Source organism: Chlorocebus sabaeus, chromosome 20 (assembly GCF_047675955.1).
Source record: "Chlorocebus sabaeus isolate Y175 chromosome 20, mChlSab1.0.hap1, whole genome shotgun sequence".
Taxonomy (NCBI): Eukaryota; Metazoa; Chordata; class Mammalia; order Primates; family Cercopithecidae; genus Chlorocebus; species Chlorocebus sabaeus.
Window position 1 is genome coordinate 29,390,891 of NC_132923.1, and position 15,423 is coordinate 29,406,313.

Genomic DNA, 15,423 nt, shown 5'->3' on the forward strand with positions numbered 1-15,423 from the left:
TTTAAAAGGAGAGTAAATTAAATTTTAGTGGAATGGTTTAATACCCAGTTAGCTTGAAAAAAGGACCTGGTGGACAGAATCATTGGTTACAAATTTACGAAATTTTATTATATGAAAGAGGCAGCACATTTATTCACAATAGTTTTAGAAGAGAGAATGTGGACTTACATGTGGAAGTTAAAAGGAAAAACACATTGCCCTCACTTTAAGTATGAACTTGCTTAAAATAAGCAAAAGTAGTTGGCCATTTCCAAGTTCATCCATTAAGACATATGACTTGTTTTAGTGTTTGATGATGCCCATTAGTTGAAAGCAGGTGCACATACTAAAAGTTTATGAAGAAATATTGGAGAAAAATTAACATTGAGAAAATTCAGCTTATTTTTGTCTCCCCACAGAAAAATAAGAAGTTATCACCACAATTTGATTTTAGTAGTTAAACACCTAGACTTAACACAACGTGACAAATGAACCCGATCACACATTTGAAAGTTGATAAAAATGAAGTAAGAAGTTAGAGTTCAGATAAACAGAGAGCAGCCTGGTGTAATAAAATACTGAGCCAAAAGCCATGGAGTGTGACTCCCAGAACATTCCAAGATGGGCAGAGTCATAAGATGTATTGATTCACTGTTGCTATTTAAAGATGGCTTCTTTGGGAATTCTGGGGGTCTTCTACACATACTGAGCTGACCTCAGGCTGGCGTGACTGTAAGAGCATAATGTTTGGAAAAAGCCTAAGGTTTGTCGTGAAAAACCTGATTTTACCACTTTATTATGTGTGATGTTAAAGAAAAAGTCATGGCACTTCTCTGGTCCTGAGTTTTCGCCTATGCAAAATGGGGTTAACCAACACCTGCCTCACAAGTGTCCTGTAAACACTAAAGGAAATAAGGTACCTGATAAGAATTTTGTAAATTGAATGCTATACAAATTTAAAGGATTATTACTCAAATATGAGTGGGGACTATTAGAATGACATTAACTCAATCCCTTCTCTTTGAATTTTCTCAGATTATTTCTTGATTTCCTTCAGAAATTACCTTTTACATAGTAATATTCCACAGGATTCTGTAAATGTTCTATAATGGTCATTTATACCTATGAACCAAAAAAAAAATCCTCAATATCATCGATTCTCAAAACGTCCACCATCACACATAAGGTAATAATTCTCAAATATTTGAGCTCAAATCTCTCTCTACAACATTAGACAAGTATTTTCAAATCCTTAACTAGAATTTCTACTACTTGAAATGGCACAATAAATTAACTAGCTAAATCATGAATTAACTAAAAGCCTATTTCAGTATTTATTCCCTATTTTAGTTTTGACCCCACCATCCAATTCACTAAGAAGTCTTCCCCAAAATATGACTGGTCAACAAGTTCTACTGACTTTGTAAGCAAATCTGAGACCACTGCCATACGATGGCTCCTGTGGAATGTGTAAAGCTTTTCTGGATTCTCCACTTGAGAAATAGGGCTTGGAGCTATAGTTGCTCCACAATTAAGCAATGTTATAGCTCTCCAGTCTGCACCATTACACCAGAATAGCCTTTACTACAATTGCCTTAAAAATGCCCCTCACCTGCAGTCAATTAATATGGAGACTCCATAAGATTTGGGGTTTCTTATGACATAGGAGACCCAGAGAGAAAGACGTAGGAATCCTTCAGCTTCCTGGACATGCTGAAGATCCATAAAGAGAAGATGGTAGGGCATCTTCAGGACTCTTAACTCCATCATTTCCTTACTGCTTGGAGTTTCTTAACATGCTGTGCTGTTTTTAGGTATAATTTGTCTGCCTAGGATATCCATTCTCCCCTGGCTGCTTGGCACAATAAAACCCATATTTCAAGATGTCATACATGTCACATCTTTATCAAAGGTTTTACTAGTCTTTCCAGATTACATTAGTAGCTTCTTCTCTGTTACCACAGCACTTTGAATATTCACACAGTAAAAGCGCTTAACCCACATTATCATCATTTTTTGTTGTTGTTGTTTATAAAGTCTGTGTCCCTTCTGGATATCAGCTCCTTAAGAGCAGAGACTATGCTTGGTGCATCTTCATCTGTCTACCATCAAAGCCAGCATCTGTCCCAGAGTGGAGGATAAGTATTTATTGATGACAGAACGCAAGAAGGTGTTATAAAAAGCAGAATCTGTTAAGTGGCAGTCAAGCCCAAACTCAATAATTGAGACTAATTGGAAAAGAATAAAGGCCAGGCTCAATGCTTAAAAAGTGTTTTTGTGGAATGCCTCTTACATAAGCGGTAAAAAGTAAATATTTCAGATTTACTTCAGTTGTGGTTAGGAAAAAGACTTAGGGAACCTTCAAAATAACTGATAAGCCTTCTCTAATTAGCAAGTCACTTCTGTGGTTACACAATTTTTTCCAGAAATTTAAAAAGTGCTCTACTGCTTTTATACTTCTGAATTTCCCCAAGTGTTCTTGCTTACCTGATATCACATCTTTTTGCACTAACCACGTGGAAGCTGTGCTTCAAGAACATGATGTCAGCTTCACCTTGTTCTAATTACAGCAAATACAAAGGTAGTGACATTCAAAGAATAAGGGTTTACACATAGAAGCTGGACTCCTGAGAGCGACGTTGGGGGCCTGCCTCACTCCTGGCACCTAGTCATAGTGGCTCTGGCCTTGGCCCTTTGCAGGTCCTGGGATTAGGCAGGGAAGTGTGATTCTGAGCACAGGCAGCCATGAAGTGAAGATCGCACCAAAAAGTTTGTCGAAGTGAAACTTCTGTGCTAATATTCCAAGGCTTCCTTCTTGGAGGTAAACAATGGAAGTAGAAAAAGGAAAAAATACTGTTCACTATTATGACAGTCAACTGCCTATAATGGAGCCTGAGTAGGCACTGCAAGGGATAAGAAATGTGTAATGACCATTGAGAAAAAATGACCGATAATTACCTTTAGGAATATTTTGTTAAAGGGTAAATACTGAAGATGTTGATGGGAGTTTTCCAGGCTACTTTCTTCAAGTTCTTACTGTTAAAATAGAATTTCCACTGTCTTATGGCCAAAATCAGTAACTTGATATGTGGCTGATAGCGTATCTTAAAAATAAATGAGTAGATTACTAAAGATTCATTTGTCTTTCAGATTTACAAATTATTACATTGAATCACATTATTTCCTTGAAACTGTTTACCTCAAAAAACAATAAATAATGTTGAGTTTATATTCCATAAAATCTATGCAGCTGACAAATACAGTGTTCATTTTTTCAATTATTTTAATTATAGAAAGCTCAGAAGGAAACAAAATACTTAAAAATCAAAGCTTCCAATGGTGTAACTAAGAAAATATTTTGGACATTACCTATAGTTAACAGCTTTTGAGTTTAACCCCCTGTCTGTATAAAAAGATGTTCAGAACAAACATCTACTTCTAATTTCTCCTCTCACCCCTCATCTGAGTAGATTTTATTTATGCATTAGATGACCTTTTTGGCCATTAGAACCATCTTGCTCCAGCAGTTAATTAACATAAGTACCATAATTTAATATAGTTAATGCTACTTGATGCCCTTTAATGTACCTTCCATTAGTGATATTATTGTAGTATTACCCTGTAAATTAAAATGAGATCAAGACTAAGAGAGCCGCTCTTTAATTAAGGTACTGGCACACTGCACTCGTCTATTATTCACTGGAGAAAATCACCCTGATTTACTGAAGCAGGACATCCATAAGTCAGAATTAGTCCATGTAGATTATTAGGTTTATTGAACAATGTAAGTACTACGGAGCTGCTGAAATTGCCAACAGCCATGTTTCCTCTTTTTCCTTCATTATCTTAATAAATACACAATGAAGGGAGTAAATGGAAGCAAAATAAGTATGTGGCAAAAGAGAAATACATTTTTTATGATGAGATTACACTTTTTTCTTACTAGTAAAACAGGTATCAGACGTGTCACATTCCGAAAAGAACATAAATGCTACATTAGTCTAATATCAATGAAAACACTATTTTTCCATCAAACAACACTAGCCAGTATAAAACAAACACATGGGCAAAGAAATGGAGAATTGAATCTCACAAGCTCAGTCATCTCAAGCAAAGATCAACTATTTTTGTCTCACAGTTTAAGATTTCAAGGTAAAAAAATACTGAATTCTCTGTCCCCTATACTATGGATGTTTACATCTGGTTTCCATTCTACTTTCCCAAAATAACTTATGTCAATTTCCACATTACGGTGGGGGTGGGGATAGAAGTAACAAGTTGAAAAATATCATTATCATGATCAGATATAGACCTGTAAAGTCATGTTAAATGTTGCAATCATTTCATGGGATGGTGGGGGCTGGTGCAAGGAACAAGAACTTCAGTTGTATTTTGAAAAGTGTACATTTATGAGAGCCTTGAAAGGGAAACTTTAGAACTTTCTTTTAGAGATCATCAATTAATATTTAATCCTTCTATAGATGATTTGTTATATAAGAGAAAGACAATCTAGATCATTAATCTTACTGAAACTTTCAAGGGTAAAATAATTAGATCAGCTTCTATGCTGAAAGGCCCCTGAACCAGACTATAGCTCAACATTTCCCTTCACTGGCTCCATCATCAGCAGATCTTCTTTACATAACTTAAAAGCTGGAGATACGCCCGAGCCATCAGACCTTGCTTCTTTAGTCCCTCCCCTAAGACAAAAATACTCCAGCCATCTGGTGCCTAGTGCAGTACATGCCAGCATCAGTTCTGCCCTGAGGATTTGGACAAAGTCTGGAGGTGACAGAAGAAGACCTTATGGAAGGGGCTCACCTCTACTGGACCTTTCTCGTTTGCCCAGCTGCTTCTCTTCAGCTTACAGCTGACTGATGAACAAGAAAAGACAGTGGAGCTGAGTCCAGGGAAGGAGGGAGGAGTTCTCTAAACTCCTCAGAACCACTAAAATACAGTTGGAGGACATGACTAGTCTGGGAGATGGAAGAAATGTGATAGATCTGAAGGGATCTACATTTCCAACACACCACCTTTAGAAGACGGCATGCTTAACAGCAGCGGAGAATGCATAAAAATGCCTTTAGCTTTCAGGTTTATTTTACACTTTCTTTTAAATTATTAGAGGAAACAAAATGAATACTAATAACAAAAATAAGCATCAGCAATAGGTTTTTCCCAACCAAAATGCTTCAGAAGATTGCCTTTTTTACAAGTGGCAAATAAAGGTATTTGGAGAAGTGGAGGAATAAGAATTTGGGCTCAGATTAAGTATTTCTTAAACTGCAAGGAAACTGACCTAGATGAATCCACCGAGCAATGTAGATTACATTAGGATTAAAATCCAAATCTTAGTTTGTTAATTTTTTACCATTATTCATGTAGATGAATAGAATATCTGTTACTTCATTGTGGCAAGCGATAGTTAATAATATCAATATCAACTATTTTCATATATCATACATCCCCAAGAATAAGATCCTGGAAGCTAATAGTCTTTTGCTAAAATGTTCATAAGTATAATTGCTGTGTATTATTATAAATAGCAAACTCAAGTTTAAGACAACAGCTCCATATTGCCGTGTGATGTACCCTGCTAGTAATACATGAACTATCCCCTACAGCTTAGAACTCACAAGTTCAATATTGTTCTGCTTTAAAGACATATTCGTTACATACCACGAAGACCTTGGTCAAAAGTTTTAGGAAAAGCTTCGCAGATAAAGGCTCTTGATTCTTCCGTGAGGAACATGAAGCTAGAAAAAGCTGAGAGTAGATGGCCACCAGTTTCTGCTACTTTTCCACAGCTAAGACTCTGAAACTTTTGACCCTACACTACAGTCAAGCCCACCACTCCATTCTGTGTTCCCACTATGGTCTTTACCTTAACAGCAGTGACCTTTCTTCCAGCACACATAGGTAAGGCAAATCTCTGACAGACCAGAAAGTCTCAACACTTCTCCAATTTCTGAGAACTGGGCTGCCTAAAGGATGCTGGCAGTCAATAAAGTGAATCAATCCTGCCTTATCTGTTTGAATTTTATCATTAAATATTTAAACCTACATGATATAGACTATTTATATTCTTATCCTCATATATTTCCATTTAAAGATATCTTGGCCTTTTTACTGGGGTGTTATTTCTTTGCTTGCCTTTCCCTTTGTTTCCGTTGCTAGATACTCTGCTCTTACCTTTAGTTTTCCCACTCATTATCTCATGCCTCCACTCCCATTAGGTGGTCATTTTGATAATATACCACACTTAAAAAGCGGGTTGAAAATCTCTGTATGGTGGTTCTGGTTCTCATTATTGAAGTTTTTCATTTAAACATCTTCAAAATTCTCGGAAATTTGCTCAATTCTATCTCTAGTATATTACCAGAACCAAAGCTATCCCTGACTGTGTTTAATTAATGTGTTTAAACTCTGTCCATTTGTTATTGATCTACAAGATGAAGGGAGCCCCACTCAGGTCTATATTTTAAATGCTAGTATATCTTTTTGACAAAATAATATCCGGAAACATGAAAAGTAGAGCTTGTCCCAATGTAACAAATATTTCCTATACGCTATTGATTCTGATTTAATAAATTAAAAGAAATACAACTCGGATTTCCAGATTTTTTGTGCAATATTACACAAAACATAAATTGACTATTGTACCATGTTGAATACCCGCTTTGCGTTTGTAAACAATGGTATGTTGTGTTTCTAGTTTTTCAGTTCCTTATAGGGCAAATGCTTTTGCTTCCCCTGGCTTCATTGCCTTAAAGACTTAAAGGACCTCCCGACCCAGGGAGTTACTTTTTAAATTCTGAAGAATCATGCCAGGTTCAGTGACAGCAAGTTTGGGATTACGAATGACTGCTGAGGATGAGGGGTCTTACAATACCTTTGGAACCTACTTCTACACTAGAGTTCCTGAAGAAAATGTGGCAGTAGAAATTGACAAACGTTACTTTACAGCAGTGAGACACTCTGGCATTTTCTTTGGACACACCCGTTCCCATTGAAGGCAGACAGATTTTCTCTTACCTTCCTCGCACCTTTATGTCTGAGATCGCGTAAAAGTAGCGTGCCAAGTGTAGCTCATCTACAAATATTTCCCCAACGGCTGGTCTTAACAGCCTTATCCTCAGGTCTGTGACTGTAAAGAAATCTCTGAGTTTCTTGGTTGTATCCAGCTGTCCGTAGAGGGAAGCCATATTGCGTAGGCGAGGTCCAGCAAAAAACGCGAACCTGTCTTTGATTTCAAAGTGGATTATTTTGCTATTTGTTGTATACCCTGTTGAGTACTCTTCTGTGCAAATGATTTCTAAGACCGTATGCTGTGATAAATCCTTCACGGATTTAGGATCCATGTGAAAAGCATCTAAGCAGTCTGTGGCATAATACTGATAGGGCTGCCATGTTCGTCCATAATCGAGAGACTTCTCCAGGATCATTTGGTCTGGACGCCCCGATTCAAAGGTAATAACTATGTTGTCTGTTAGCTCAATGGTTTTGCTCCAAGACAGAGTGATGTTAACCTGGAGAGGCTTGGGATACTCCTTCCAAGTGGCAGACTGCCAAAATGTGGAGGGATGTCTTCCTTCAAAATCAAACATCAGCTCAGGGGGGTGTGCCAGCTCAGGGGTACTCGCATCACACTCATTATTGCACATGTAGGGATTACCCTATGGAAGAAGAACAAAAGAGGGTGCATCAAAACACTGGTTTGCCACAAGTCTTGCCATATTGCTGTTGCTCAGTAAGAGGCTAGAAAAGGGAAAAAAAAAAATCTGTTTTCAGTAATCATTTTTATTTGCCCTAACTGGATTCTCCTCTTTAATAGCTTTAAAAAGAAAAAAAAGCAATATGGTAATTTTCTTGTCTTGTTTCCTTCCATGTGCTTTAAGAAATGAAAACAGTTTATTTATCCCATATGTGTTAGATCCATAATGTGGTCACAGAAGCACAAAGACACTGAGCAACTGTCTAACAGCTCAATACCTCTGCTTCCTCTTAGAAAGATGCTATAGAAAAGCAAGGGAAATTCCTCCCTGCCTGAAGGACATTCCTTAAGAGTACACTTCTTTTAAAATTCATTTTTCAAGCAAAGCTTTAGAATGAGCCATGAATCATAGATACCTGTGTTCTATGGGGGAGACAATACCCCCATACAACATTCAGCCTTTTTTTTTCTTTGGCTTTCCCTGAAATCCATCATACTTAACTAGGTCCTTGCTTCATAATGTCTGGTTTTACAACATTTACTTTGTTCACCACAAATTATTAAAATGTGGTACCCTAAAGGCTCTGGGGCTTGGTCCAAATATCTGCCAGTCTACTAGGTAAAGATAAAAGGATTGTTCAGGAAAGTCTTGGGACTGGGAGTGTGCTCCAAGTTATCAGGACAAAAAACCCTACTACTCAATTAGGAGGCTGTTGCAAATCAAACCACAGCCACTTGATGTGTTTGTTACTCAGTGCCAGCCCATAGGCAGTTCTTCATGGATGTTAGTTATTATTATTCTACCTTTAACAAATGCTACTTCCTTCACAGCCATTCAAACAAGAAGCTAGAAATAAATCTCCTAGTTATATTACAAGCTACAACACTGCTTATGCTACACTAAATGGCTACTCTCAGCTTTCATCAGTAGATTCCATGGCAAATGACAAGTTACCAGATTTTTGTTGATTTCGTTTTTAAGAAAACAAGCAATAGCATTAGGACTCGACTATTCAGGTGTTTCTTATTCCGTACTCAGTTATTATGAGCATGGCTGGGTGAAATGAACTGATCCTCTGACATTGTCCTTGGGCTTCCTTTTGTAATTACAATTAGGTTTCTTTCTTTCTTTCTTTCTTTCTTTTCATGAACTGTGAGCTTTTCATCATACCTGTAGGATATAGGACCGAGGTCTCAGATAATGAATTTACACTTTAGATACTGACACTCAGTTACTGGCTGACTCTTATGAAATATAAGATGAACATGAGAGAATTGCTTTGGTCTCCCTAGAGGCAACTTTCTCCTACCTAGTCAGCTAATACTCTCACTCTCTCTTTCCCATTAATGTCACCGAATCCTAAAGTTGGCAACAGGTTTTGGAGATTCAAGCATAATTGTGATAGGGCAGGAGAAAGGAGAGAAGGTACATTATTTGAGGAACAGAACTGTTTTAAAAATACACTCAAGGAATCAGTGATAATGAAAATGTTTCTGTACTTCTCTCTCGACTTTCAATTCCCCAGTCCTGATCCCAGCGTCTGTGGCACTATTTATAGTATCCCCTTCAACATGAGCCAAGGGGAGGGGGGAAATAAGTTTCTGTTCCAGGTGGAATAAATCACCAAATTTATTATTATTTAAATTCTCTTAAGCATGCCAGAGAGCCAAATGCAAAGCTCTACAAACTGGCAAAGGCTTTTTATGGAGGGCTATAAATATTGTGGAATCTGTCAGGATTTATAAATTCTAAATATACGTAAATGCACATTTTACAGGAAGAGGTCAGATTTACACAAATCACACCTTCATTTGAAATTTACTGAAAAAATATGGTCACTTCAAAATCTGTCAGCATGCAGCCATCTGCAGTATCATTAACTTGGATGCTACCATCTTCCTCCTGACAAAAGCATCTCCATCTGAGGTCAGGGTATGGAAACAAGGGGAAGGGCACTGTGGGATCCACCAAAGTGAGTTATCGGATGTTTCTAGTAAGTTGTGTTGAAAGATAACATTTGTTTACCTTCAGCATTGGTGTGCAGAGCTTCTCAGATAGGGATAGGGCATTGGGACCACAGGAGATGACACATTAGGCTGCTTCTGGAAATTGGTCAATACTAACAAACCTATTTCATAAAATATGATTGAAGAAATCTATGTAAAGGGCTCTCATGCCTATACTCAATAAAAAGTATTGGCAATAACCACCATTTAGTTAGCACTTGTGTGCTGGACACTACGTACATTTTCCTGGGTAATCCTTTTCATTCCTACCTTATAGAAGAGGAAATTGAGGTATAGAGGTGTTAAGTAATTTGTCCAAGGTCACATAATAAAGTCAGTAAGAGGCAGAGACGAGACTGGTGCCTCTTACCCCTTCCCTGGCTTGCTGAATTCCCAAGTCACTGGAGTTCCCTCTGTTGTAGCCCTGTTGTAGAAACAGGATTGGCTGGTAGAAAGGAAATGTCTAAGACCAAGTGATTCAGGAAACACAGCCTAATCTTCTTGTCTTGGAGAGTCCTAATGAATGTTATCATAATCTGAGATATCTTGAAATTAAGAACCTTGTTTAACTTCACATGACACCTAGTTTCATAGATTTATATGACCACGGAGTCTCTTTCTAGTTTAGTAACTCCTGTTCATATTCTACAGAAGTCGTATCCTGGAGGGCCTCCTTGGAGATTCTCTGCTTTGTATCACTCGATATTGTAAACATGTGGAGGCCAAACAGCACTACACAACCCAGTTTTCGTCCTTTAATAAAGGCATAGCTACAGAAAGCACCAGGTCTGTTCTCAGTGAGCAATCCTTCCATTGAGGCTAAGTGGATCAGCCAGCTCAGGGCAAATGCCTACATTTGTGTCAAGTTCCTCATTGCTTTGCACAGATCTGGTGCCTTAGGCACCTAAAAAAATGAGAGTAAAGATTCATACATGCAACAGTTTGTTATTGATTGCCATATTTAAGGCCCTCAGCTTGGCTCTCAAGATACAGCAGTAAACAAATCCAAGTCCTTGCTTCCTGTGGCAATTCTATCTTAGTTGGGGGAGACGCACTAAACAAACAAACATAATGTGTTATAATGTTACACAGTGATAAGTTGTATGGAGAAAATAAAGCCAATTAAAGGAAGCAATGGTGATTGCAATTTTATTTTGGGAAGTCAGAGAAGGTCTCCCTGATAACATGACATTTGAGTTGACTAAGAACAATTCCCAATTTACACTGGAGATGATCAGAGGGGGTTGACCAGAATGACAGTTTAGTCCTTCATTTGACTCTATTCTTAGTGATATTTTTAGCAGCATAACAATTTATTGAAATCAATGGCTAAACAAATCATTTCAAATGAGAATCTACACCAAATGACTGTAGATACCAAAGGGGGAAAAAATCAGTTGGATTGTTCTCCCTATTTCATAGCACTCATGCTCTTTTAGGAGATTAGTGATTTGATGGCTACTAACATAACTTACTGAGATATGATGACATTAAGAGAAAATTAAAAGAGGAAGCAGGAAAAAAAAAAAGATTTCAATTTGATCCCCTGCACTTCAGGTGAGAGAAAGGAAAAAAAAAAAAGAAAGGTGAAGAAGCCGTAAATCTTATCTTTCCCCAAAGAAAAAGCTGGAGGAGAGATTACAGGCTACAATATTTAGTGTAAATATTTCACAGGGCATGATCTGTAATACTGTTGTTACAGAGAATTATCAATATGAAAATAATTCCTGTTAAAGGGATTAGATTAATTAAATTTTCAACTACTTCAACCCCACCCTAATCCTCTTTAATAACATCAACAATGAAATTTATATAAGAAAATGCAACTTTTCCTGACTTACAAAAACAAAGTACACTTCTTGCTGCTAATCTAACAGATTCAGGCATCAGGAAGTGTAAGTAATTATTTTGTGGCCAGCAGGCAGCCTTAAATAGATCTTAATTGAAGTCCGACAAGCAACATATCCTTAGCTGATTGTCTGTGGACAAAGCAGAAAATATTTATGACCGTGCTGATAATATTTACACCACTAACAAATGCCTAAATAATTAAACAGCCATTGCTGCTAAATATTTTTGTAACAATTAGAAGAAGATTGTGATGTTTAATTTCATTTTTAAAATGTTAATATTTTACCTCTGGGAGAATTGTAGTTATTAATTAGCAATTTGCAGTCAAAGTGGAATATTATTATTCTTCCTTAATATGCTTTCAGAATTCAGAGAGATAAATACAATTGGAGGCATGCTGTTACTGTTTCTGTTGATGGAATGTGTCTTCCTTCCTTCTGGCAAAGTGACACTTTGAAGAGAACATCCTTTCACCTAAGATCTGCTAAGCCCTTCAGAGTTTCACATATATATATATATATATATATTTTTAAATCTCATGTAAGCAGTATTAGGGTAACACTTGTGGTTGCTATCATTTTATTTTGACTCTACCTTTTCAAGCTTTACCTATGGGCAAACTATTGGGAACAACAGTTGAAAATGAAGAGAATTCTTCCGGGAGATTTGCTAGTGAACTGTAAGCTACGTGCCAAGCAGACATGTACACTTAAAACGAATCAGGAAAAAAGAATGACACAGAGATGTCCTGCACCTATTTGCATCTGGCTTATCCTTGCTTGTTTCATTAGTGGCAGTCAAAAAAGACACAAAGGCAAGAAGCAGCATTCTAGAATGGCACTCCCAACCTGTTCCTGCTGTGACTCTGAAAGAGACACCATTAGGGTGTTTACAATGCAAGGCCTTTAGAGGGTGCAGAAATTGGTTGCAGAGCCTACTATTCGTTCCTCAGAGATTGAAACCATGAGAACCATGCTTTAACTGCAAGGCTGGGGCATTGTCTAGACAGTTTCTGGGAGGCTAGTGATCGACTCCTTTATATCAGAGGTATAATTTTTGGTGGAGGGACTCCGCATCCAGTTCCTTTTTGCCACTTCCTGGCCACTCCTCCTTGCCTCAAGTCCTTCTGCTCCCAAATTCTTGCTTGGCTATAGCATGGGAAGGCCCCTTCTTTATGACTTTTTCTGAAGACACTTAGACTATACTGAGTCTGGGAGCTGATGTTCACAGGTCACGCTGATGTGCCCCCTTCAGGTCTCATAGCTTAGTTACTGGCGTTGGGGAGAAGCAGAGGCAAGTCAGTACTAGAGGTAAGAACAATCTAAGATAGTGGACAGATTCAGAAGACTAAAGATCAGCACCACAAACATACTAACAAGCCCTGATGACCACAGTTCTAGAGATAGACTGTATATCTTCAGACAGGAAAGTCCACAAGGCCATATGTTTCCAGTTGCCCACTAGCCCTCAGGAGAAAAAGAGCAGTGATCTCTACTAATGGCCATGTAGTGCAGTCTCATTTTGTAAGCTTCCTTGTTAACTGGTATGCCAGGTACCAACGTGTGGTATGCATATAGCAGCAGTACAGAGCAGTCCCCCTTTATTCTCTGGGGAAATGTTCCAAGACCCCCATCGGATGCCTGAAAGCGAGGATAGTACCAAATCCGATCGCTGTCAGTCGAAATGTTTCTGTTTCTGTTTTCCACTCACAAACGCAATGCCTCTTCCCTCTTAACTAAGCACTTGTCACACACTGTGGCCATAACTTTTGCAGTTTGAGGTGTGACAGCAAAACCAGCACAAACTTCTTTTTCTTTTTTGCAATTTCACAGAGAGATTTGTTCTTACCATAGTAGCTCTTAGCAACCTCAATATGATTTTTTTTCTTTCCTTAGTAAGTTGAGAACTTTTACTTTTCACTTAAAGGAAACACTTTACAGCTTCTCTTTCGCATATCCAATTTGCCAGCAACACTACCTCCATGCTTTAGGGCCATTATTAAATAAAATAAGGGTTCTTTGAAAATAAGCACTGTGATACTATGACAATGGATCTGATAACCGAGACAGCTACTGACTAGTGGGTGGGTAATATCTACAGTGTGGAGATTCTGGACAAAAAGATGTGTCATGTCCCAGGAGGGACGGGGCTAAGTGGCGTGAAATTTTATCAAGCTACTTATAGATGCACACAATTCAAAACTTGTGAATTATTTATTTCAGGAATTTTCCATTTACTATTTTCAAACTGTGGGATAACTGAAATTATGGGAATTGAAACTGTGGAGGAAGTGGGACTACTACATCCTAAATACTAGGAGACTGTCCCAACATTAGATGGTCTGAAACTGTTGTGACAAAAGCACCTATGTATCTGTCAGAACATGAGTCTCAAATTTTAGTTTGGAAAATATGGCCACCCTAAGAATAGCAGAGGATAAAGAGTTTTGTTTTTGTATAACTCTGGAGTTAAAAACTAACTGCTCCGTTTTCGATTGGAACCTTTTGTTCATCACAGATTTCCCGCTGGCACAGACACCGGCTTAGGGCCTGATTGAAGTTGCAGCTTGTTTCAATCTGCTCCCTGACAATACTAACACCTTGTGGACTTCTTTACTCAGGAATAAAGACGGGAGGGCTTAACCTTTCTGCAACAAGGATACTGGAAGCCCTATCACAGATTATGGGCAATAATAGACACCTGTGTAAATCCCCACAGAGGATTATGGTGGGAATTTTCAAACTGGTGAAGGCTGAGAGGTCAAGAAGACCAAGTTTTTAAGAAAGAGCCAAATAAATTCCCAAGCCACAAGCCTCAAAAACAGATCCCTGTATTGCAATGTCAATTATTACTTTGCATGTACTGGACAAGAAATAAATAGAATCAAGTGGGGTTGAATGTGAATGTCTGCAGAAAAGCTGTGTACTAAGGTGACATTATTGTAAGTGGTAGGGAGGTTGCTTTTTAAAAAAATATTTTCTTTAAAAAATCACTAATAAGGGTTTCATAGAGTATTTCACCTTATAGATGGTCTTGAATGAGATCAGAGCACAGATTTTAAAAATGCTAATTACAAAAAAGCTAAAGTAGACTGTTAGCATTTAAGTTAATGCAACTTGAGAAAAACAAGGGGAGTTAAAATATCATGGAGGTGGGAATGTTCTGAGTCCTGATTCCATCAGGTATCGTGAGAGATACTTTGAGCATTTTGAATCCTGAAAGCTCTAATTTGATGTTCAAAAACTCTTTTTCTTCTCTGCATGAGTATGCAAGTCCAACACCCCTTTGCAGTCAATTCACTGAAGGCCACCAGTTTTGAGAGACTATGTTAAGACCAAAAGCATTCTCTGCTGAAGTGATCACTTGATCTTGAGAGGCAGGCAGGACCTTCCTACGGTGGCACTTCCAACAGCATCTGGCTTCTGGCAGGTCTATCCTGCTTTCTCAGATTCCTTATTCCTTTCAAACTCCTGTCTTCCAAATTCATTAGCTATTTATTGGATATCTACTGTGTTGAAAACATTGTGAAGAACATAACATAATGCAACAAGGTATTTGCAGTTTAGTGTGGAGATGAGATATATACAGGCAACAATCACCTGTTTCTCAAATGGGTTGCTCATGTGCCTAAAGAGATGATTTTGTCCTTGAGGGTAAACTGAGTCTTCAACATCACAATACCATTTCCTGGAGCATCAATTGCATCTCTTGGTACATAATTAAATGTAATTTTATATCTATAAAAAAGATATTTTATGGGGTAAAATGCAAAAACAATTTGCAAGCATTTGTAGGGGAAAAAAACCCACAAAGACATTTCATGTTTGGGGCAGATTTGGAGGTACGTGCTCAAACACACCAAAGGGAAGTAT

At 37.9% G+C, this 15,423-nt stretch overlaps 1 protein-coding gene across 6 annotated transcripts in view; it reads right to left on the bottom strand.

The window, feature by feature from the left end:
• The window catches only part of NTNG1 (netrin G1), a 353,391-nt gene that overhangs the window by 160,061 nt on the left and 177,907 nt on the right, over positions 1 to 15,423 (bottom strand). For all 6 annotated transcript variants that reach the window (XM_037998133.2, XM_037998132.2, XM_037998134.2 and 3 more), the window contains exon 3: positions 7,015 to 7,655. In XM_037998133.2, the coding sequence (XP_037854061.1) occupies positions 7,015 to 7,655 (641 nt within the window). The remainder of the gene's footprint in view (positions 1 to 7,014; positions 7,656 to 15,423) is intronic.